Genomic DNA, 26,043 nt, shown 5'->3' with positions numbered 1-26,043 from the left:
TGGAAAATGCTCCAGATGCTACACATTCTGATGACTGCTTTAGATTTTAGTGGTGGCATCAAATGCATTCTGAACACACTTGGAGCTCAGGAGAAAGACCCGCAAAATCTAAATACTTTGCCTTTCTTCTGCACCCAAAAAGGCTGTGCAGTGGGGTCCAATTTCTATCCAAAATTCTTTGGATGACTCAAAACAAAAACACAAGGTGTCGGTTCCATAGGAGAACGCACTTTTAAAATTATTGCGATAGAAAGAATTTCATGAACCTATATTTTTGAACTCGAGCAAACTTCTTGAACTCTTTTAAAAAAAAGCTAGTCTGAAGTATTTAATTCTGGGTATTAGAATAACTTCCATCCAATCAAATTAGAAAAAGGAAAATGAAGTATTAGGTAGATGGTTTTCCTTTTTTAACATTATGATTGATCTGATTTTGTGACTTGTAAACCTACTTGATTTATCTATCAAAAGAATCAGATGATTATTTTGGGAATCCAATATGTTAAATTTCCAGGTAGTCTAAATAAGACTCTATGGGACTGAATCCATTGGTGAGTCTTCATGATATTTGCCTTAATTTCAGATTCATCGTAGAATATTTCTCAAAAAGCACTGGCATAAATGGACTGGACCAGTAGCTTGATCTGAATGACCTGCTTCATCTGTGTCTTAAGGCCATTTGCACTGAAGGAATGAGACTGAAGTGACACCAATGAGATATTGAGCTATTTTTTTCTGGAAAGACTTTGCTGGACCCAGCTGAATGTGTGTGCGTCTTGGGGTGGAGCAGAAGCTGGGGGGTGCTACATTCAGTAGTCTTGGTCAGGGAAGCAACTCAGATCTCTAGGCCCTAAGCAAAGATTAAACAAATGATTGTGTAAGATGCTGAATCTATCAAAGATAATAATAGAAATATGCAGGACCGTCTTGTCTTTGATACTTTAGCAGTAGGGATTTCTGTAGCATCAAAAGGTCTGGAGCTCCTGATACATTTGTATTGTATGGGCACTCAATACCAACCACACACACTGATACCATAATCTCTATTAGATCACACATTATGCCTACTTTTAGGGGCCTTGATATCCAAATATCTGAGATATTAGACATTCTGCAGGGTAGTATGTATTGGCTCTTCTTGAAGCCCTGGCTAAAATGCACAAGTTTCAAGCAGTCTACTAGCTCGGTTATCTGCCCTATTGCTTTAGCAGATTCATTGTATCCAATTTCCTTGGGTAGCTAGCTGCTAAATACATTGTCCATATTGGTTTTCATTGACTTATCCAATTTCCTCCTGTTCTTCTGAAGCCCTGCTCGATCAACATTGCACATTGCTATATATTTTTGGCAGATTACATCACGAGATGGGAGCAGAATCCAAATCCAATCAATTACTATGCATTTCATTTATGTAATGTGATTGCTGCTGGCAAGGCTGGCATTGTTGCCATCTCTGCTTTTCTTGAAGAAGTTGGTAGTGAGCCATTTGTACCCACCTAGTGCAGTGTGTATGATCCATGCACAGCCACAATACTATCAGAAAGGAAGGTTCCAAGATTTTGACCCAACAATAGTGAAGAAATGGTGATATACTTCCCAGGCAGGATGGTGTGTGACTTGAACAGGAACTTGAAGCTGGTGATGTTCTCATCTGTCTGTTGCCCATTTTCTCCTAGGTGGTAGAGGTTACAGGCTTGGGCAGTGGAACCTTGAATTTCTGCACTGTATTTTGCAGATGGTACACACTACTGCCACTGAGGCCTGATGAGAGTGAACCAATATTTAAGGTGTAGCTGGGGTGCCAATCAAGCAGGCTACTTTGACCCAAATGATATAGTGTGTTCTTGGAGTTACACTCTTCTAGGCAAGTGGAGAGTATTCCATCACATTGTTGTCTTGTATTTTGCAGATGGTGGACAGGTTTGAGAATCAACTGCAGAATTCTCAATCTGTGATCTGCCCTCATACCCACTAAATTTAATACTTATCATTCATAACTAAAAATATAATAGAGAATCTCAAGTCAATGAAATTTATTGAAGCTGAAAATATCAATGAAGTATAATGTCGAAAAATGTAAATTTGTCCACTTTGGTGGGAAGAATAACAAAGAGGCATATCCTCTAATTGGTGAGAGATTGCAGAGGGGTCTGAGTGTCAGAGTGTAGGAATCACAAAAGGTTAGTAGGCAGGAGCAACAAATAATAAAGGAAGTTAAATACAATGTGTTAATTTATTATAAGGAGAATTGAATACTAAAATATATATTTTAGGTATACAGGACATTAATGAGGCCACATGTGGAATGCTCTATACAGCAATAATCTTCCTTATGGAGGGATGCATATACATTAGAAGCAGTTCAGAGAAGGTTTACCAGATCAGTATCTGGAATGACCAAGTTGTTTAGCAGGAAAGGTTAGACAGGCTGGCCTTTTTCTGTTAGAATTTAGAATGCAATAAATGATGCAACTGAAACATGAAAGATCTTAGGGTCTTCGCAGAGTTCATGCGAAAAGGGTTTGTTGTCATGAGAGCGATTCTTGAACTAGGAGCCATGGTTTCAAACAAGGGGTTATCATTTTAAGGCAGAGCTAAGTTTTTTTTCCCCCACAAATAGTCATTGAAACTCTCTTTCTCAAAAGATGGTAGAAGCAGAGTCCTTGAAGATTATTCAGGCAGAGGTAGGTAGATCCTTGATAAGCAAAAGAATGGCAAGTTATAAAGGTGCAGGCAGGAATGTGGAGTAATCAGACCAGAAACAATCTGATGGTAGAGGGAGTTCAAGTTGCTGAATGGTCTCTTCCTGCTCCTAATTCAAAATGTTCATATGTATGTTTGTAATTGAATGCTGCTGTAACTTTCGGCTATGAACAGTTTATTTTTAATATTTTCATAATTTACAAGTCTATAAATGGCATGAAAATTTGTGGTAATGGGTACATTTCTGGGAAGTGTATTAAGGAGTTGGCCTGAGGCCATTTTGCTGACATTAAGTTTGCAGGTATGGATTCTAGAAAGGGGCCAAAAGTAAGGGAAATTTGCTGTGCATTTGGTTTACCCTCATATGCTCAACACCTTTCTTTCCACATTCTTTTATGGGATATAAGCATCACCAGCAAGGACAACATTTGCTGTCCATCTTTAATTGCCCTTATAAATGAATGATGGATGGATCATTTCAGAGGGCAGTGAAAAGGTTTGCCACATGAAAATGGGTCTCAAGTGTTACATAGGCCAGACCAGGTAAGATTTCTTGCCTAAAAGCAAATAATTGAACTGGATGGGTTTTTCTGATGATGAGTAACAGTTTCATAGTCACCGTCACCGAAATTAGCTTTCAATTCCAGAATTATTAATAGGAATTAAATTCCACATGTTGTCATTGTTAGATTTGAATCAGTATCCCCAGAATATTAGCCCAGGATTTTGGATAGTTACTTACCACCATGGCATTGCCTCCAACATATGACATGTCCAGTAAAAGTCTGCTAGTCCAAAGAAGTTGTCTAGCACCTTGGTGTCTGCCCCCACCAGCCCCTCATTGCAAGAGCCAAATTGAAAAGGAAAGGTGTTAATTGTGGGTCTACTTTTTTGAATTACTTCTAAATCTGGCCAAGGTGACTATGAACAAGATCATAGTGGGTGGCATGGTGGCACAGTGGTTAGTACTGCCGACTCACAGTGCCAGAGACCCGGGTTCAATTCCCGCCTCAGGCGACTGACTGTGTGGAGTTTGCACGTTCTTCCCGTGTCTGCGTGGGTTTCCTCCGGGTGCTCCGGTTTCCTCCCACAGTCCAAAGATGTGCAGGTCAGGTGAATTGGCCATGCTAAATTGCCCATAGTGTTAGGTAAGGGGTAGATGTAGATGTAGGGGTATGGGTGGGTTACGCTTCGGCGGGGCGGTGTGGACTTGTTGGGCCGAAGGGCCTGTTTCCACACTGTAAGTAATCTAATCAGGCAGCAGTCGGCAGTCAGTTGGGGGTGGTTTAGTCTGATCACCTGCCTCTCTTCTGTGGCTATGTCTGTGTGTGTCAGAGGGAGAAGGAGCACAGGACAACTGTTCTATACAACTGATGGGCACAGGAACTTGAGGGGTAGAATTTGTGTGTGCTTTACCAATTCTGGGTCTGTTATTTTAAGTTGTTTAAGTTACTACGCTTCCTTTAACTGTTTGAGTTTGTCTTAATGGAAAACCTTTAAGTTGCTTCAAAAGAGGGATATCAAGGATCACTTGTAATAAAATAAAAATACTTTACCTTTGTCTTTCAGGATCCAGTGACTAAACCTGGCCTGCATATACAGGTAAGACTCACATCTACTCTTAACTTGTGTGGGAGACACAAATAAACTTACACTGGGTCTAACTGAGGACGAGATTCACTGCAACTTCAAACGTGCAGAATCTTTTTACACTGATCACATTGTCAAGGTGTGTGATTCATTCACACTATATCTTGCAGGAAGCATCAACATGAGGCTGGGATTAGTTTTCAACTGTTATCTCAGATTCCTACAGAAGTTATGACGGGTGTTCGCTAGAATGGCCATAGCTTTGCAACACCAAATTTTTTGCGATTATTGCCACATTGGAAAGGGTAAAATTGCATAAATAACTCCATCAATTTCAATTAAACTGCAGAATGAAGAAATAATGAAGACTGAATGTGCCATTTGATATAGAAATAAGCAATTTACAGCTTTGCAATTAGCAACAAGGGAATATTCATGTTAAAACTAATGTAAAATGAAACCTTTTGGTGCATTAAGAATCATATTTAGTTACAACCAGCAAAAACACTGATGATATGTGAAGAAAAATGTAAAGGCAAGAAAAGGACCCATGTCACATTTACAAAGGACAGAACACACCACAAATATGAGTCATCACAGATGCAAATGAATCAAAAATACTAAACTCTCTAATTAGAAAATAGACTACAAACTTGAATAAATAAATATTATGCTTTGACATGGCTGGATAAGAGGGGAAGAATATGATCTGTGCTTTTAATCAGATTCTTCAATATATTATTTCATAGGTCTACCCTTTGTTAAATAAGTGAATATGATGCACTTTTACAGTTGAAAACTGATACGACTTGTAAGATATTGTAGTGAAGCCCATTTTAAAACTATATTTTTAAATAGACAGAAGCAGTACAGGATTCAAAATTGTATTCTTGATGTAAGTGGACTGAAGTTGGACTAAGACTATACCTTAGTCTATGTAACGTATCAAAACGCTACTTGTCTAGATTTGTCAAAACTGAGCTCAGCATTTGAGGAAATTATGAACAAACTGATGCCCCTCAAAATCAATTGGAAGAATGGGTCCGTCTGGTAACATGATTTGAAAGCAATTAACACAGAATGGGATGGATGTTAATGATGGTACAGTCGGCAAACATTAGTTAGATATTACATTATTAACTGAATTAATCATATTTAAGGATGTCTTCCATCTTAAACTGTGTTTCATAACATTGTCCTCATACATTCAGTTCACATGACTGAATGACCACATGCCAACCTGATGTTGGCATGATGCTGCCCACCTGTGATGTCACAGTGAGGAGGGGTTTTCCTTCTCCAGACTCCTCCCTCGGTATCTCCTTCATCACCATGGTAACACCCTTATCTGCAGCCCTAGCGCCTTTCCCCTACAACAGTGAAATCAACAATGACTTGTGTCAAAAGTCTTTAAGCTATTACTGTTCAATTTTTAATTTTTCTTTTCAATACAAGTTTTCTTGTTAAACTAACACTTTTATAACATTCTTAGAATTGAAATAAACTTTAAGGTTTAAATTGGTAACAAAAACATTATTTTGTAACCAAAGCATGAAGTGAACAATGGAAACATCCAAAAAACATCGTCACAACATCACTAATATTCACCATGGAACCGCTTGCCACAGATAATTCAATCACAAAAAAGGATCCATTAGCCCACAAGCCAGAAAAAAACATTGTACCATGGGTGAAAACTGTATGGCACACAAATTGCAAGGAAATATTTGGGGAACATTCTAACTACAGTGCTGTACAGACATTAAAAAAAATTGTATGTATTTTGCTTCTAAGAAAATAAAGTTATTAATTTTCTTACCATGTTTATCAAATATATACAAATAACAAAATTCCCTGTTTTTCGTTAATCACCTTGTTTCAGGGCTCACAATTATTTTATTCCTTTAAAACACTCATGGAGATTTTCTTTAAAATGCATATTTAATATGATTTATGGAAAAGCTTACCAGGTTCATGTGCACACAAGACTTTGAAATTTAAAATTTATGATCTAAAACTGGCTTTTCTTTATTTCCCCAGTATTTTTTCCACCATTATTTTCTTGGCACAATAATAATTGAGATACCACTGAATCAAATAAAGGACATGAAATGAAGAAGATTATCCGACTCTGGGAAAATAAACAATCTGAAATAACATCAGTAAACAGCTATTCTGGGTTTCATATTTGACTTTGTGTGTTAGCTCATGTCATTGAGTCAGGCACAGTAATTTCCTTGTTCACATTTAAATAGAATTTTTCTTTAAAACATCACTCTTGGGACTAACTACAAAAATATATGTTTTTGTTCAAGGTAATTATTTGTGTTTTTAAAGTGGCACTTTGAGATGAGACTCTTTAAAGATACATTTTAAAGATTTTAAAATCTGTATACTAATTAATCACTTGAGAAAATAAGAATGAAACACAAACAAACATGCAACCACCAAATCTGTATTTTTATATGCTGGTCTTGTGGTATTAGCCATACAGCACGGAAAGAGCAACTTCACATAACTATGCTGAGCACATAATTCAGATGCCAGCAGTCAAATTGCTGAATCCTGCAGTTATATTGTGTGCCTACAGCTTGCAATAAATGAGCCTGCCTACTGGACCATGATTGCAATGGGTTTACTGTTTCAATTCCATTGACAAAAATGTCACACAAGATGCCATCACTGTTCAGTTACTGCTGTCAACAAAGAACAACCGTTTTGTAACAATATTTTTCTACGGTTGTTATCTTACAAAATTCAGGATGAAATTAATGTCAATGAAAAAGCTAAGCTATATACTGTATAATTACTGACAAAATATTTATGCTGTATTTTTATTTTTCTATTCAAGCAGCAGGTCTCTTTTACAGTTGATTAGGGACTGTAACTTAGTTTAAAGTTCCTTAAGCAAGAACAACAGCCGACCAGCTGTTCACTGACATATTTCTTACTTGATCATTTAGATTCAGATGGTAGTTACCAGCATTTGTCATGCTTTGTCCATGTCACAATGTTCAAAACATAAGGAACAATGGAACACAGGACCATGATTTGTTATTTTTTCTTCTAAGTGGAGGTGTGGAAGTCTTTAAGAATGAGACACTCTTCCAAGCCCGACCAACAAGTAAGTCCATCTGATCAAATGTCAATATTGCACTTTAGTGACCTGACAGGGATCTTATCAAATCAGGTCACGCAGCCAAGATGTCCCATTCCCACCTTTAGCTGTCAGCCAATCAGATGCACACAGCCACTTTGAGGAGCAGCATCACCTTGCATGCAGAGGATGCTAGCTGTACAGTAGCTCTGAAAACCAGAAGGACGGGGACTCTAAGTGACTTTTGGGGTGGGGGTGGGGTGAATCAAGGAGTCATAGTCATGGGGAGTTGAGTTCAGAGGGATCTGTGTTCCACCAGTTCCCAGTTGGGAGATGATCAAGGCCCATTCCCAACACACAGCCAGCCCATCCTAGTGTATCAATCAGGAAGGTTGCTGTATTTCTCACAGGCTGGTAACAGAGGCAGAAGCAATCAGGTGAGCAGAGGACTGCAACCCTCAAGTGTCTATTAATTAACTGATAAATGGCCTTTATTGGCAACTCGTCAAAAAGAACACCTTTGCTCCTGCCCAAAATTTAACTCCTGAGATGGCATTAAAGGGGCAGATATCTTCCTGGCACCTACCTGATGACTTGCCCTTGCTGCTATCTTCCCCGCCACTTCTGGAGGGTGGGAGATGTCTCATCCTTAGGATCTCCATCTCCAAGAGATGGAAATTAACTGGATAGTGCTAATGGGTGGTAGGATAAAGGACTACAGATTTCTGACGTGTAACAAAACATCCACTGTTACTTTTAGTGGAATCTCTTGGACCTTTCATTCAAAAATGTATGGGCACACACTGTACATGAATGGACATTTTAAAAGATGAATTGTAACTATATTTGACAAAATTAGCAGCTTCGGTTTACTGAGAAATTAGTTCTTATTTTTCATTTTCATATTGACAGTGCATTCTTATTGACTTCTTTTCCAAGATTATTTTGTAAAACTGGCACAACTGGCTAAGGCAAAAACTGATGATGAATATATCAACTCCAATTCCTTTCATCGTTTGTATGAGTGACAAAATTATCTGCTCCAATTAATGCAAAATATAAGAAATGACTAGGCTCCATTGACAAGTAAAGATATATATTACATACAAAGGCATTATATATAGCTCACCATTACCTTCCCAAGGGCAATTAGTGATGGACAATAAACATTGACACAGCCTGCTTGCCCATATCTCATGCATGATTTTAAAAAAGTATGATGCTACGTATTAAAAGCTGGGATAACTACTTTTCATTGGGCATTCCATTGTAAAATAGACTTAAAACAAGATGACATGTACTGAAAATAATTTTAATCATTTGAGAAAATTATTTGTTATTGAAGGCCACTTCGGCAGATATAGTTCATTAAAATATGAAATTAGGTTTAATTACATGACTGCATCTCTGAAACAATGGGCTTGAACTTTACTCTGTGCATGTAGATGAGTTTTGAATGGGTTAAAAAATCAGACCAAATAACTCTAATTTAAGAACTACTTTTCATGCCATCACACAAATGAGTAACTATTATCTAAAGAATCCTAAACCCCAATTTCTTGGTTACTATTTAGGAGTGAAGTAATAGCTGCTTGAACTATCAATCAAGAAAAAACTTCATAAAATCAAAAGAAACCTGCACTGAATCTTACGTTTTGATTCAAAGTGCAAGTTTTGTCAAGATTCGTGGATGGTTTGCCTCCTCAAGGCCTAGCACATTTTTCTCACCATACATTACCAAAATCACCTCATTAACTACAAACCTTGACCCTCTCCTGTCCCTCACATCTAATTCCAGGCCCATCTTATCACGTGTTGTTGCCAAAACAACATTCCACTGCCAGGTTATCCAAGTATTAACTGGCATGCCTTTCAACAATGCCTATAATTAAAAGCCCATTGTGCTCTGGGGGTGACTCTCAGGTCTCGTCATATTGATGAGTGGGTCCCTATGCATTCTAGGAAGGAGTGCCCTTTGGTCTGCTAACTTTAGTGCCAGCCAGGTCTAACAGCGTGAAGCGAAGAAACTGGAGCATCTAAGAGCATTGATTGGGGCATTACAACATCGAGGAGCATTGCCTGGAAGAATACCAACATCTGGGATTACTGGCTTTTGTTTCTTTGTCAGAAATACTGGAAATCTGAGAGTACATAATGGAATAACTGCATCTGGGGACATTGGAGGTGGGATGGTGAGAAGAAGTGTTAAAGAATTGAGTTGTATTGATGGGGGAAGATACGAAGTCTGGCAGCTTTGAACTGGAGTACTGGAGAATCTGAACAGTCCCCTGATCTGATTCGTGCAGTCAAACCAACACCCCACACACCAGAATCTTGGACTCACTGGCCAGTACCAGGATAAAATAATCTCTAAATGTGAAAAGTACTTCTATATTGTATTTGGTGACTGTATACTTATCCAGTGACTAACACAGTGGTAATTAACTCCAATCTTTACAATTAATCAGTTAACTACTAAAAGACTCAAAAAATTTCATAGGGAAAGTAATTAGCCTGTTACTTAACTGAAAAGTTCTGTAAATTAAATAGTTTGCATTTTATGAAATTGTATCCTCAGAAATAAGCTTTCTAGACTAAGAAAAGGGTTGAATCTTACACTTATCAGTTAATTTTCAGTTTCATTGAATGTCATTTCCCTCTGCGTGAGACAGTGAGTTCTTTCACTGCAACTTCCCAAACACATCTCAGTAACAAACTATAGGAGAAAAAGTGAGGACTGCAGATGCTGAAGTCAACTAGTAGAAAGTAAGGACCCCACCCATAGGGCTCCTCTCATCTGATTTTGGCCTCATCTTACTACTCAAGGTATCCAGAACAATGTGCCACTGCTGGGAATATACCAGAATTCATGAGAATCATTGAATAATAGAAGCAGGTCATTTGGCCCATTGAGTCCACACTGACTGCCCCCCTGCTCCCCCCCGACACCACCCCCCTCCCCCCCGCCAAAAGAGCATCCTACCCAGACCTACCTCATCCCTGCAATTTCCTTTGATTAATCCACTTAGCTTGCACATCTCTGGACAGTGGGAGGAAACTGGAACAGCTGGAGGAAGCCATGCAGACACAGGGAGAATGTTCAAACTCCACACAGTTACCTGAGGCTAGAATTGAAACTGGGTCCTGGCGCTGTGAGGCAGTAGAGCTAACGACTGTGCCATCATATCATCCTGGTGCAGCATCATTTTTAAAAAGACCACTGTACACCCAAATAAGCATTTTTAAACTTGTGCTGCTCTGCAAGGTTCTTGAAATTTACCCTAGATTTGGCAGTAAGGAGAAATTAGTGCCTTGCTTTCTGGACAGAAGCCTGGAGATCTTGATGGACAGGGTGGTGCAGAACAATGCCCCCTCATTATATTTTGGTGCGGATATCTTCAAGGTCTGTGCACAGAATTGCCAGAGGTCGATGCATTGGCATGCTGATCGGCAAGTGCAGAGCCTCTGAAGAAGCTCAGAGTAGCAGCCATGTAGCCGAGAGGGAACATTGGTGCAGAAGCAGGACATCCTCTTCTCCCAAGACTAGGAAAGGAGGTCCAAATATCAAGTGACACCAGTTTGAGATCGCCATCGGGTCAGTGCAATATCATCCATGTGAAGCAAATGACCTTCTCCATGCTACCAGTGTAAGTAAGTACCACCATCTTCTCTCCAATGCCTTATGCTCACTCTACCTTTCCTATCAACCATCTCCAACCAAGGCTCATGCTCCACCATTCTCAATATTATTAGCAACACTTTCCTTCTTTCCCAACGTGACATTACTAACCCTGCATGCCCTCTCATTCAGGCAGGACACCTCTCCACCTTCACAAAAAGTAAAAGATCTGCACCCATTTCCATCTCTCTTAATTCCTGCTTGGTCATCGATCAAGGAGGAGAAGAGCCTGCAATAGGGCAGAACGAATCAAGATGGGTGATGGCTGCCTGACATTCATCTCACTCCTTAAGACAACAGAATCCTGACTCTGATTGCTCCAAGCAGCTGACTGACTTAGTCCAAACCCCAGGACTGGTACTGGAGGCTGCTGTTGACTTACTGAGCTGGGATCTCTATACCAAAGGCTACCTCTTGTGAGTTTCACTGAGGATCACTGACAACCAAGACAGGCTTCCTGGCTTCGTATCTATACTAAATGACACAGAAATACGGTAGCACTGAGAATTCGGTAACTCTGGCTGAGAGGCAAGGTTCTAAAAACACAAGGAGGGGCTGCTGTGAGCACCCAGGTACGCTCTAAGTGAGTGTGCACTAAGGCAGCAAAGGAACAGTCATAAGATGTAGCATGCTGCAGGCTTGGTTGCATGTCCCTGACCACTGTATCCTTGTTGCTGCATTATAATGATAGTTGCTGGTGTTCCCCGAGGTGCAGCACTGAAGGTACTGCAAGTCAATCGGACATTTAACATGAGGGTTCTTACAAGCTGGTATGTGAGAGATGCCAGTGTCCGAGGACATGCATGTCTGTAGCTGGTACCCATGGAGTGTGCCTGAGAAGCAATTGTGTGGTGGGACATGGAGGCTGTTCAGGCCTCTACAAGATACTGGCCATATTTTACATTAACATTGTAACCCTGTACCTTCTTTCACCAGTGATCACCACAGCTACTCCTGCTTTTTAACTTTCTGAAGTAAAAACATGCTTTTACATCACAGAGTGTTTGAAAACTTAGGAGCTAGATTTTCAACTTGCCATTTGTTTAGAAACAAGTGTACAGGATCACTTGCTCATTAAGGAACCTTCACCACATTCCTACAAACGTTTTTGATGCAAATTAATAGAGTGCCTGATCAGCGAGACAGTTTTAAACGCAGGCGGCAAATTAAAAATGACCTCACTACATTAAAATCATCTTCAATCCTGCATAAACTACAATTCACACAGCCACAATCTGACTTTTCTATAAATAAGTTATTCTTCTTATCTTTTAGTATAGCTTGGCAGTCTCATATAACAGAGGCTCAGCTTCTGTTACCAGATTCATGTCAAGCAATTCTTAGGCCTTTATATTTCAGTTCATGAGAAAAACAAGCAGCCATTTATATTTTGAAAAACTCTTCTGAGTTATTTAGCTCACTTACTTGATCTATTTCATTACTCATAGCCAAGGTGAGAATTATTTCTTCTCTTGTAGATGAAAGCAAATAGTGCACCATGCAAATGGTGTCTCAGAATATGTTCCAATTTAGTTCTGCACTTGTGTGGGAATGCTGCTGTTCAGTCATGTCAAGTTACAGTGCCATGTTCCCAACACATGGGAAACAAGAGTGGAGACTGTTGACTGGTTGGAGGTTCACAATACTGTAACAGAACCCGTCCTGGAAGTCAGCAACATACTCTCATTAATTACAAAGGAGGTCTAGGTGAGAATATTCTGAATGTACTAAGTCGCTCAATGCAAAATCCAACAGACTGCTTGGTCTTGCACCAATGATTTACCTGTTATAACTTTGCTAGAATTCCTATACTCTCTGACAGAGGAAATGATAAGTCCAGGTGCAATATGATCAAAACGGCAAAGATCTATCAGAAAAGAAAACCAAGGATCTGTATAGCTGTATTAAAGCTTCCCAATTTTATATCCCATTCCCCTTGCAATAAACACCAGCATTCCATTTACTTCCTTAATTACTTGCTTGGTCTGGATAGTAGATTTTTGTGATTCGTGCACCACAGTATCTAGATCTCTATGTTTTCTGATCTCTCTCCATTTAATTATTACATTGTTTTTCAATTCTTCTTGCCAAAGTGGACAAGTCCACATTTTCACACCTAAGGTGAAGGCATGTCATATTCCAGTATTTTGTGAGCATTCAGACACTATTTTAAAATTTTGAACATTAACAATTAAAATGTCTGTTGTTAGCCTGTAACTTTTGGCAATGAGTATATTTACACTCCATCAACTTAATTAAGCATTCTAATGAAACTTAGTTTATTCAAGTACAAACACCTATTTTAACCATAAGCACTGGAATTCATAGTCCCACATCAAACAGTCTATAACCACTTATCACTTTTGTTTTAGAAACTGCACAGTTGGTAGTGGGCACACCACACTGTTAGATTGCACTGGAGTATGATTTGAAATGGAATGAGAACTTAGGACTTTGATTGAAAGTGGAATTTAGTTGTAAGAATTTCTCAAGTTTAACCTTGTATTAGTGGTCAGACTCTTGCCTAGAATTTAGATCAAGGAGACCTACCTGTATTGGTAATTCTCTATCAATCAGCTGAAAGCCCTTTGTTCAATTGGTGCTAATCACTTTCACAATAAATTAAGAAAGCTAAAAACTCATCGAAATATTTCATTATAAGAAAAGGTTGGGGGCCATCCTGTTGCACAGTAGTAGTGTTCCTACCTCTGGACCAAGTAACTTGCGTTCAAGACTCACCTGCTCCAGATGTGTAACAACATATCTGAACAGGTTGATTAGAAAAATAATTTTTAAAAAAGCAGACCGAAAAGGTCCAAACCTGCTATGCCCTGGGATTTTAAGTTATCATCTAGACGCTTCTCCTGTTTTGCATGAGTATATAGCCCCACCACACCCTCAGGCAGTACATTTCATATTTCTACCACCTTCTGGGTGAGAAGACTTTCCTCAAAACTCCTCTAAACTTAAGCCCTCTGGTCTCAAATACAGCTGCCATGGGGAAAAGATTTTCATGATCTACCGTCTATGCCTCTCAATTTTATATATCTCAAACAGATCTCCCCTCAGCCTCCTTTGCTCTAAGGAAAACAAATCCAGCCTTTCCAGTCTCTCCTCATAACTGAGACTTTTTATCCCAGGAAACATCCTGGTGAATCTTTTCTGCACCATCTCCAGTGCAATCACATCCTTCCAATGCAATCACGTCCTTCCAAAAGAGTGGCAACCAGAACTGCACACAGTATTCCATCTGTGGCCTAACCAATGCTTTATAAAGTTGTAACAAGACTTCCTTGCTCCTATATTCTATGGCTTGGCTAATGAAGGCAGGCATCCCATATACTGTCTTCATCATTCTGCCTGTGTTGACACCTTCTGGGATCTATGAACTTACACACCAAGGTCCGTTTGTTCCTCAGTACCCCCCTAGGGACCTCGGTCGGGCCTAAGGCAGACCTTGAGCGGGCTCAGAGTACAGACCTTAAGAGGTCCCAGAGTAGAGGAGAGTGGGCCCAGCATGGAGCTTGAGTGAGCTTTTACTTACTTTTATGCAGCAAGCACAGGGCCTGGAATTGGCAGCTACTACATCAGCAGAGGTGATGTTGGTGAGGTACGCCCAGCAGCAGAAGATTGCACCCAAGGACTGGTGACTTTGTTGTTGGTTGGGTCTGGTGCTGGCAGTGAAGTGGCAGTGGAACGGATTCACAGCAATACTGGTGAAGTGAGTCCCAGCGGCAAGAGACACAACTCTGACATTGGTTGAGTCTGGTGCAGGCGGTGTCAGCAGTGGAGCATTAGCCCAGTGGCAAAGATGGTGCCTGAGGATCAGTGATTTCAATGTTGGTTGGGTTTGGTGTAGACAGTGGTGAAGTGGCAGCAAGAGGGATGGTGGCGCAGGCATCATTCATGGTGATGAACTGGTTCAAGACTAACTGATGGACTCTCTTTAAGCAATATCTTTCTTTTTTTCCTTATTCTTAATTTATTCAAAATGACACTGTACCACTGTTCCAATACACATCACCTCACACTTATCAGAATTAAATTCCACCTGCAATTGCCCTGCCCAGGTGATCAGTATCCGTTTGTAGCCTGAGACCATCCTCCTCACTAGCAATAATTCTAGTTTTTGTGTCAAATACATGTAGAAGTGGTTTTCTTTTTTTCAATTTATAAACAATTGTTTTGGGATGAAAGAGTTTATATTTTTATTATGTTTCAAAATCTTTGAATTGGTACTAAGTAGATATTTTGGTTCATTCTATGTTATCTTTATTTCTTTGGTAAACCTCTGTTTATTATTCATAAAAATTGTGCAGGATTGTGTGTTGGTGTTTCAGTGACGTATTATGGTTTTACTCTTTATTCTCACAACTGACTTGTCCAGTAAATCAACTAGATCTTAACAACAAACAGAAGGTATGATTTTGTTCCAGACTCAACACTTGACGGTATTTCAAATCTTGTAATAGGTTGCAGAATATTTTTTCCACATCAAATATGTCATGATCTCTATTAAAATGTTAGAAATATATTTTCTCTTTTCATGGCTTCCAGGGTATTCCCAGAGTGAATACTGCCTTCCTGCAGTGAAACTTTGAGATGGATCTGCTGAGGTGGAAAATTTCCCAACTCAAGCTTACTGCCTCTACAGCAAAAAAAAAGCTGGTTTGTCTCTGCAGTGCTGCCAGACCTGCTGGGTGTCTGCAGTATTTTATTTCGATTTCAGATTTTCAAAAAATGGAATAGTTTGCTTTTGTTTCAGTTTGGCATTGATTGATAATTCTTGGTTTCTTTTCTAAATGAAAAACCAAGCCATTACATTTAATCTTAAATTCAAAGTAATTAATATAAATAATTTATTCAGTGATTTATTAGAAATTGTTACTGATCCATGGATCTGTACGCCATGGTGTTGCTTTCCTGTGGGTTGTATCGTATGAAACCTGCCAATTCATAAATTGTGCACAAAGAGAAATGTCTAATTAAAACAGTGCATGATGATATTTGATCCTAAATTCTAATTAGTTAATTTAAGTTGGTTGTTTCAGGACAGATTATTAAAAAGTATTTAAATCTATACATACTAATTGGTCCTAATATTCTTCCCTTGCACATCTAGGCATTTATCAAAGTTGTAACGTCATCTGGATTTGCAAGTTCATGTCATTTTTTTGGCTCTGCTCTGTCCTACAAAAACATCAGATGGCTCTATTCCAGCCTCTCTTTCACTCTTGTTAACTAAGATTTCCCCAGGTTTGAAAGAGAGGAATAATGTAAATTTCTGTAAATTGTTTTCTGTGAAATCTATCTGCTTTTGAATTGTAGTTTCTTGCACTTTTGAAAAATGATAGTAATTGGTGTTGCTCTTAATGATATGTTTCTAATGTTTACTTTCATCATATGAATTTTCTTTTTGTTTTCCCCCTATATTCTTTGGAACATTTTTTCAGGTGCTGGTTCTGAGAGGAGAATGATGGGTGAATGCTGAAGCCTGGAAAATGAGGAAGGGTAATAGACTGTGAGGAACAGGTCAGGTCAGAGCAAGGGGAGAACATGCTTCCAATTTGACAGCAGTCTGTTTAACTTTACTTAATATTTGCCCAGTCCTTCAGGTTGCCTGAGTAATGGAGTTTGATGGTTGCTCATCTACCTGGGGTGAAGAGATAGAGCCACTGAAGCCAGGGCTTGAGAAAGCAAGGAAACTTGAGAAAGCATCAGCCTTGATTAGTTCCAACGTGGCCTAAAAAGACTCAGATTATTTTGGTGGTACTCAATCAGCATTGCCCCATTAAAAAGTACATCAACTTTACCTTATGCAGAGATTTCTTGCTTTCATCACCAGTGTTTGAAGAATACATGTTGCATATTTCAACTAAAACTGTAATTGGGAACTAGATTTCTTTGCTAGCTATGAGTCAGTTGCAATAGGTTTTCTGGAAGGTTTTTGCTAGAGGCCTGATGAGATCTCTTGCTTAAGTTGTCTCATTAAACACGCACCCTACCCCATGGTATGCCTCTCACCCAGTTCTAGTCCCATCTTACCATGTACTGTTCACAGAACAATTTGCTACCTTCAGCTGAGGAGGCCAAATCATGCTAGCCTGTCCTTAGGTTCCCACCCAGGTCAGTGCTGTCTCAGCCAATTAGTGAAATTCACAGTAATGTAGGAAAAAGGTAAATTACCTTCTCTACTCCACCAGCAAAGGTGTCACCATTTTCGATGCTTCACACTGACTCTATCTCTAGCACTGCATCCACCTTTTACCAAGGCCTAAGCTTTACCACTCTCACTGTTATCTGCAATATCTTCTCCACTCACTCTCACACCCAGACACCACTAACCTTGGATGCCTTCGGTGCTGACTACTGACTCACTCAGCTGTGCCACAGGACCCTTATGGGAACTCATAGGACTGAGTAAGGCAGCAATGTTTAAAGTAATGCTGCTCATTACTAAAAGATGTATTTTTCAGCACATCTATTCCTCCACAACAATGTCCTTCGTGATAGTTCTCATTTAATAGTGACACCTTTGAATGTTTTGTTACAAAAGGTACAGCAAAAGAACAACATATAGATGTCGAAGGTTAAATCTGTTGTACAAGCCATATGGATGGAGTGGTTGTGCAGATAGGAACAGCTGTGAGGGATTGCAGAGTCAGGTTTATCTAATTCAATAATTAATGTGATAGCAGTTCATTGGCAGCAGCAGAAATATCAAGATGTATATATTTCTTTAAATGCATATTTGCATCATAGAAGGCAAGTACCCCACAAAAAAATGCCTATCTCTGACACATTCAGAGAGACAGCATTCAAACAAGAATTTTCCCTTGCTTTCCTTCACCCTCCAGAAGGTGTGCACAAAGCTGGAACGTAAACCAGCAATACCCTCTCACAGAAATTCAGTTCGTAAAGAATATTACAAACTATTTTGCAATGATCTGGCACAGGAAAGTGGATACAGTTGGTGTGGTCCGGCAGCTACTAACAATTTCCCAAGTATGTTCTGCTCCCAGACAAAAATGAAGATCAGATATTGATCAGACCAAGACAAATGTCTGTAGACAAGGTTGAAGCATGTTGATCTAGGTCTTCCAGAATGAAGACATAAAACTGGTCCTTTACAGCTACACATATTGAGGAAGCAATTGGAACAGGAATGTTTGGAGGGATTGTGAGCTCAATATTGCAGATATATTTATGTTTTTTAAGGCAATAATTCACTTTAAATCAATTTGTAATGTTAGATTATTTGTTTTTATCGCACAAGTGCATGCAGTAAAGAGAAAGTGGGAACAGTTAGAAAGGCATGATACAAATTTAAATTTATTTCATGTCAATGTGTAATTGCACAACACTTTAATCAATTGAAGGCCAATGATTAAATATATTTCATTGAAAAATGCAAAAAAAACCCAGCAGGAAACTTGTCCAAATCACACTGAAGCATCTCTGCAACCTCCTCACAGCTCAGCCTCCCACCCAGCTTTGTTATCTGCAAATTTGGAGACATTACAGTTTGCTTCCTCATCAAAATCATTATTACATTGTTAACAGTTGGGGTCCTTGCACTGATCCCTGTGGTATCCCACTAGTCACTGCCTGATATTCAAAAAAGACTCATTTAGTCTGACAGTTTCCAGTCTGCTGACCAGGTTTCTATCTATTTCAAAAAACCTCCCCAATACCACGTGCTTTAGTTCTCCACACTTCTGTAGTACGTGGGACTTTGTCAAAAGCCTTCTGAAAGTCCAAGTAAATGCCATCCACTGGCTCCCCTTGATGAGCACTACTAATGATATCCTTGAAGAATTACACTAGATTGTCAAACATGAATAACCTTTCACAAATGCAAGCTGACTCTACCCAGTCTTGCAAATGCTTTCCAAATGCTCATCTATTTAATCTTTTGTAATGGCCTCTAGCACTTTTCAGGCTGACTGGTCTATAACTTTTGGTTTTCACTCTGCATCCTTTTTTTTTAAACAGAGGGGTGTCATTAGCTACTCTCCAATCTGTAGGAACTGTTCCAGAGTCTGTAAAATCTTGCTAGATGCAACTAGAATTTCTAGGATCACTTCCTTAAGCATGGAGATGTAGATTATCAGCCCTGGAGATTTACCTGCCTTCAACCCCATCAATTTCTCCAATACGATTTCAATGTTAATACTGATTTCCTTCAATTCCTCCATCTCACTAAACCGTAGGTCCCCCAACATTTCTGGTATGTTGTTTGTGTTGTGTTGTTCCTTCGCTTGAGTGCAGACTTCATCTTCAGCCTTGATGTGATAAATCTAAAAATAAATTTAACAGTATAGTAGATTTTGGAAGATGTTTTGTTACTTTTTGTTGTCAAGGACATGATGTATTCTAACTTTGGTCAGAGATGTATTTGAAACATCATCCATGTTCACAGAAGAAGCAATGATTCAACATGAAATATTCCATTAAAACCCAGGAGATCTACAAAGCATTCTGATCTAAAAGAACGCATTAAACAAGACAAAAATGGAGAAAACTGCAAACTGCAATATTGTGGAAAGTTTAACAGGTTTTTAAACAAATATTGTCTACATGTTAGTAAATAACTAAGAAGGTGGTAAGATTTTTTAAGTACAGCTGCAAGCATACTCAAGTTAGATTTATACAACAATCTGCCACAGTACTCAAATGTGTTAACACATTTCATATACAATCACTCTGAAGTGCAATGGGTACGACTATGAAATAAAGAGACTTACATTTATGTAGTCCCTTACATAACTAAACAGTGTCTGGCTCAAAATACATTTCAGCCAATGAATTATTTAAGAGTAGTCAGTGGTGTTCTGTCGAAAACATTACAACTTGGATTTAACATGGAAGTGGTGGCCCTACCCAGTGGTTGGAATGTTAGGCCTGGAAACCACAATGCTATTCTACACGTTTCAGGCATTTCACAAAGGTGATAAAAGATGACAAAAGATCAGAGTAGTAGGTTAAGTAGGGTGGTTCACCAGTGTTGGTCAGGGAGGCCTGAGTGACAGGTGACGGAGGAGCCATGGTAATTAGGAGGATATAGAGGTGGGTACAAATGGGTAAGGCAGCACGGTGGCACAGTGGTTAGCACTGCTGCCTCACAGCGCCAGAGACCCGGGTTCAATTCCAGCCTCAGGTGACTGACTGTGTGGAGTTTGCACATTCTCCCCGTGTCTGCGTGGGTTTCCTCCGGGTGCTCCGGTTTCCTCCCATAGTCCAAAGATGTGCAGGTCAGTGAATTGGCCATGCTAAATTGCCCTAGTGTTAGGTAAGGGGTAGATGTAGGGGTATGGGTGGGTTGCGCCTCGGCGGGGCGGTGTGGACTTGTTGGGCCGAAGGGCCTGTTTCCACACTGTAAGTAATCTAAAAATATCTAAAAATCAAGTAAGCAGCAGTGGCCCTTTCCACTAGTGACAAGAGAGAGGGAGAGAGACACCCCCCCCAACCAAATCTTCTGACTCCAGAGAGAAGATGAATTTTAATTGCATTAAATAAAACTAAATCCTATCAACCCTAATAAATCTCTCTATACCTTGCTCTCTGACAAGATATGCAATTTCTGTTAGAAATTCTTGCCGAAATTCAGCACTTCCTTGTTATGCTTAAAATGTTCACAGGGTGAATTTCAACTTAAAGTGCTTGTTCATCCATCCTTTAGGTTGTAGTTTTCCCAAATGTAGTCAACGTTTACAATAAAGAAATGTGTGTGAGAGAGAGTTCTCAACAATGATTCTTGACTTCATGATATCTCATGACATCAGGTCAAACACAAGTGGGAACACCGCCTGCTGATTACCACAGAGCATCCCCACTTTCCAGCTCATAAATTTCCATATTAAATATCACTGGAGAAGTACTGAGAGGTGCAAGAGTGGAGGACTTTAGTGTCCATCAAGATTGACTGTCACTTGGTCAAGATCCTGGAATACCTTCCGTAATGGCATTGTAGGTCTATCTATACCATAAGGACTGCAGTGGTTTAAGGCGACAGCTCACTACCACCTTTTCAAGGGCAACAAATAATCCACAATAAATACTGCCCAGTCAGCGACACCCGCATCCCACGTGTGATTTTTTTTTAAAAGGTGGTCCCACAACTAACAAATCATTCAGAACAGGACTTTGACCTGATGGTAATTAATTCAAGAATCAATGGAATAATAAGTCTCCATATATATCACCATTCCCAACTTTGACATATCCAAGCACAAGTGTAAACAAAACAGTTACAAATCAATCAGAAGTGCTGAATGGATAATTCATCTCAGCCTCCTCCTGAGGTCCTCATTATTGCAGTAGCCAGACTTGCCAATTCAGTTCACTTCACACGATTAAAAGCAGAACAAATCCAAATCCTGCACCAAGCTATTCTCATTGATGTGCTGACAAGGAGCACTTATTTGCACACAACCTGTTTACTAATAATCAGCTAGAGTTCTGACAAGGTCACTGTTCCAGAACACACACCCAAACAGGCCTTGTTTCAAAGATAGATAAAAGAAGTGAAATTCAAAATTGAGAATCACTACTCTCTGCATTAGGTTACCATTTGACCAGGTCCTACCTCAAGGAGCCTCAGTAGAACTGAAGTTAAAGGGAATTGTGGAAAAACTCTCAACTGATTGGAGTCATGTCTAGCACAAAGGAAGATGTGGTGATTGTTGGAGGCTAATCATCCCTTTAGGTGTTCATCAGGGTAGTTTTCTAGACTCAACCATTTTCCACTGCCTCATTTTGGTCCATCGTAGGCTCAGAAATGTGGATGCTAATTGATGATTGTACAGCATTCCATTGCATTCACAAAATCTCAATTAATATACTCATTCATGCTTACATGCAGCAAGATTTCTATAACATGCAGATCTGGACTGAAAAAAGTGACATGTAAAAATTGCACCAGAAAATGGACTGCTCATCTCCAACAAAAGCATGTCTAATTCACTAGATCTGCATTCATCCAGACAAAAGTTCAAAAAGTTCAAGACCATCGAAGACAATCCAGCTTGACTGGCACCTCACCCATCATCAATTCACTCCCTCCACTGATCCAAGCTCAACTGAAGTCTATACCATCTACAAGATATACTTCAGCAACTTGAGAAGACTCCAACAACATTTTCTAAAACCATTAACCTCCATCTCTGAAGGACAAGAGTATATGGGAACATCACCACCTGAAGGTTCGCATTCAGGTCACACACTATTATTGTCTCCAGGACTATAACCTTGAATTAAGATTAATGAGTCATTTTCTCAATCTAATAAAAAATGTAGATGTACCGACAGATGACAGTCTGTGTTGACACTGTCACAATGACAATTGAAAAAGGCAATAAACACTTGCCTGACCAGTAACTCCCACACCATAGGAATGACTAAAAATGTTATTGTGGAAATACATTTCTATGCCTGTTTTCACTTAACATGTTATAAATACAAGATATCTTTCTTGGGTTTTAATATAGAAAGGGTGAACTTCCTTTGGCGTCCCTTTGAATACATGATTTTTGACATTTTTCATTTGAGGTGGACATCATTGACAAGGCCAGCGTTTATTGTATATCCCTAAGTGCCCTTGAATTGATTGATTTGGTAGGCTATTTCAGAGATCAGTGAAGAGTTAACCACATTACTTTGTACCTGGAGTTACATGTAGATTAGAGTGTGCAATGCTGGCAGATTTCCATCCCTATAGGACATGGTGAAAGCTGTCAGGGTGGAATCTGAACCCAAGTCCACAGGGTATGATCTGGATTAGTAACCCAGTGACATTATAAAATGGCTCTCTTCTTATCTGGAATTTTGAGATTAGGGCATTTATAGAAGAACAATACAGTATGGCTGTTCTCTGTTACGTACTTTAGTTACAACAGGGAACAATAAAAAAAGCCGAGAGTAATTAGACAACAAGGGAAATGGATGGTACAGAATGTCAAACACCTCAGAGGAAATGTAACATGTCTAACTATAGGTCGTTTACCACAGTATCATGAGTACACAATGAATCTATTTCTGGAATGATTTGTCTGCAAAATATTATCAGAGGTTTAGAACCAGAAACCATTTGTATCTAGCAACAACCCTATTCATCCAATTATCACATTTTGTTAATAATTTAATGATTCTATGTTTTCAAGAATTACAAAACATTTTATAATCTTAATCATGATCTTAAAATTTATTTAAGCATCAGCAGCTCCCTTGATACACAGAACTGTGGTCCCTCCCAAATGAGTGCAAACTGCAAATGGGAAAGAAAAAGTCAAAAATTCTCAAAAGGGTTCTTCAGGTTTCTATCAACGTTTTCACATGGGAGAAACTGCACAGAATTTCAAGACAATATTTTTCCAGAAAGACTGGCCCCAGGAGATGTATGGCATTGACTAATAGGAAGTAAATGGAGGAATTGCTGTGAAAAGAACACTGCATCCACAGCAAATCACAGGGCATTCTGATTTATAAGCTGGAATTTACTTCCCTGAAGCCTAACTAATAATTAGGTTACTGTCTTAATAACAGGCATAAAAAGTGATAATATAGACTGGTGTCCACGAGCTAGAAACATCTATGATTAAACTTTTGCATTGCTCAACTATACAGCTAGGAATGGTAATCATAAGCTCAGATAACAAAGGATTTGAAAAACTGCTAAAAGGGGAACTTGGTGAGAATAGTGACCCTGAACTTTGACACCAAAAAGAGTAATTCCTCACTGCCACAGGAGAAATCTGTAACATCAGCTAATTAACTGTGTAGGTCAGTGTACATTGCTGATGGATGAAAATCTGTATCAAAACCTGTCAGTACACATCATCTTCAATGGATGTTGGGAAATAAGATCACAGAGTTTTGGGCTTTGTCAGAATTGTAGGCTTCTCCCAGCTGCAGATTATATGCACAACGTAACTTTGCAGGTAATGAAGGTGACAGTAACCATCACCCCACTGTGCAGCAGACTGTGACATGGGCTGTACTGAGGGCAAATGCATTAGCTTTGCAGCACCATGCATTACATTGGCACTGAACAAGAGGGCAACCTGGGACTAGGCATGCTATTGAAAGTAAGTTTGCAGATGACACGAAGATTGGTGGAGTAGCAGAAAGCATAGGGTACTGTCAAAGAATACAGGAGAATATAGATAGACTAGATAGTTGGGCACAGAAGTGGCAGATGGAGCTTAATCCAGGCAAATGCGAGGAGATGCATTTTGGGAAGGCTAATTCTAGAGCCAACAATACTGTAAACAGAAGAGCCTTGGGTAAAGTTGATGAGCCGAGAGATCTGGGAGTTCAGGTCCATTGTGCCCTGAAGGTGGCTGCACAGGTGGATAGAGTGGTCAAGAGGCATATGGTATGCTTGCCTTCATCAGACGGGGTATTGAGTATAAGAGTTGGCAGGTCATGTTAAAATTGTAAAAGACTTTGGTTTGGCTATATTTCGAATACTGTATACAGTTCTGGTCGCCTCATTACCAAAAGGATGTGGATGCTTTGGAGAGGGTGCAGAGAAGGTTTAAGAGGATGTTGCCTGGAATGGAATGTGCTAGATATGAAGGGAGGTTGAGGAGATTAGGATTGTTTTCATTAGAAACAAAGAGGTTGGGAGGGGTGGGAGGGAAAGGGATGGGGGGGGGAGGGGGAGGAGGGAGGGAGCCTGACTGAGATCTACAAAATCATGAAGGGTAGAGACACGGTAGATAAAGATAAGCTTTTTCCCAGGGTGAGTGATTCAATAACGAGAGGTAAGATGTTCAAGGTGAGAGGTGAAAAGTTTAAGGGGGATAAATGTGGAAAGTACTTTAAACAGAGGGTGGTAGGTGCATGGAACACATTGCCAGCAGAGGTACTAGAGGCAGGCATGGTAGCTTCATTTAAGGTGCATCTGGACAGATGCATGAGTAGGTGAGGAGCAGAGGGTTATAGATACTCAGGAATTGGGCAATAGATTTAGACAGTGGATATGGATCGGCTCAGGCTTGGAGGGCTGAAGGGCCTGTTCCTGGGCTGTAAATTTTCTTTGTTCTTTGTTCTTTTAACTAACATTAGGTGCACTGCATGTGTAGATTGCTATCCCGACTCCTGTTTCACCACATTCCATACCTAAAAGATATAGGCTTCCCAGTTATGTGCTCATTGTTCCTGAAACTCAATGCTGGAGTTCCAATCAGGTTTCCACCCATGTCATAACATCGTATGTAACCATGACAAAGGTAGAATGTTCCATCTCATCCTTTTCAACCTGCTCACTTTAACATGGGAATGACCATTCCAAGGTGAGGTTTTTCTCAGAGGTATGTGTGCACGCATGTGAGCTGGCTGCATACTCAGCAGTTCTAACCCCTTCTTCAGCCTTGCTTGGTAACTCATCCTATGAATTCTCCTGGACTCTCTATCAGTTGTTATAACATGCATCATTGTGGTGGTGAATAATTCAAACGGGGATAGTGACAGTGATATGAGGGCTGGTTTATCAGGATTGAGGTTGGGGCTTTAGTAAGGGAGATGCAAGACTGAAAAATTATGAACTCAAGATTGAAGTGGTGAATCCATGGACAAACTTAACTGCTTTTCTTATTGCTGCTTACTTGGAATAAGAGAGGAACCTTTGGGTGTCATAGCAAATCATCTTGGAGCACAGCAAGTGCACAGATGCATTGCCAGTTAAATGTAAGGCAAGAGGCTGGTAAGCAATACTTCAAAGAAAATCAATGTGGAAGACGACCTAATTTGCTTTCAACAATGTCCATGATTGGGCTCAGTTTCTTCCCCCTCCTACCGCCTGTAATACATGGGTCTGAAAGTGTTAATACTCGATTGAGTGCAGTAAATACCACCCACTTTAATAATGTCATGGAGATTTGGTCAGAGATTAAAGGAGGGGTTGGTAGGATATAGGTCGATGATTGAGTGCCCCCTATAGTTTCTGTGGTTATTGTCGGGCATATTTATG

General features: G+C 39.6%; 1 protein-coding gene across 2 annotated transcripts in view; it reads right to left on the bottom strand.

Moving 5' to 3' along the window:
* The window catches only part of pex5la (peroxisomal biogenesis factor 5-like a), a 163,665-nt gene that overhangs the window by 91,555 nt on the left and 46,067 nt on the right, over nt 1-26,043 (bottom strand). Inside the window, exon 2 of one of the 2 annotated variants that reach the window (XM_072572565.1) lies at nt 5,559-5,663. The exons of the other annotated variant lie outside the window; for it this stretch is intronic. Coding sequence (XP_072428666.1) covers nt 5,559-5,663 — 105 coding nt within the window. The remainder of the gene's footprint in view (nt 1-5,558; nt 5,664-26,043) is intronic. 2 annotated transcript variants of the gene reach the window in all.

The sequence above is a fragment of the Chiloscyllium punctatum genome, chromosome 6 (genome assembly GCF_047496795.1).
Source record: "Chiloscyllium punctatum isolate Juve2018m chromosome 6, sChiPun1.3, whole genome shotgun sequence".
Lineage (NCBI taxonomy): Eukaryota > Metazoa > Chordata > Chondrichthyes > Orectolobiformes > Hemiscylliidae > Chiloscyllium > Chiloscyllium punctatum.
This window is presented reverse-complemented; position numbering and strand designations above follow the sequence as displayed.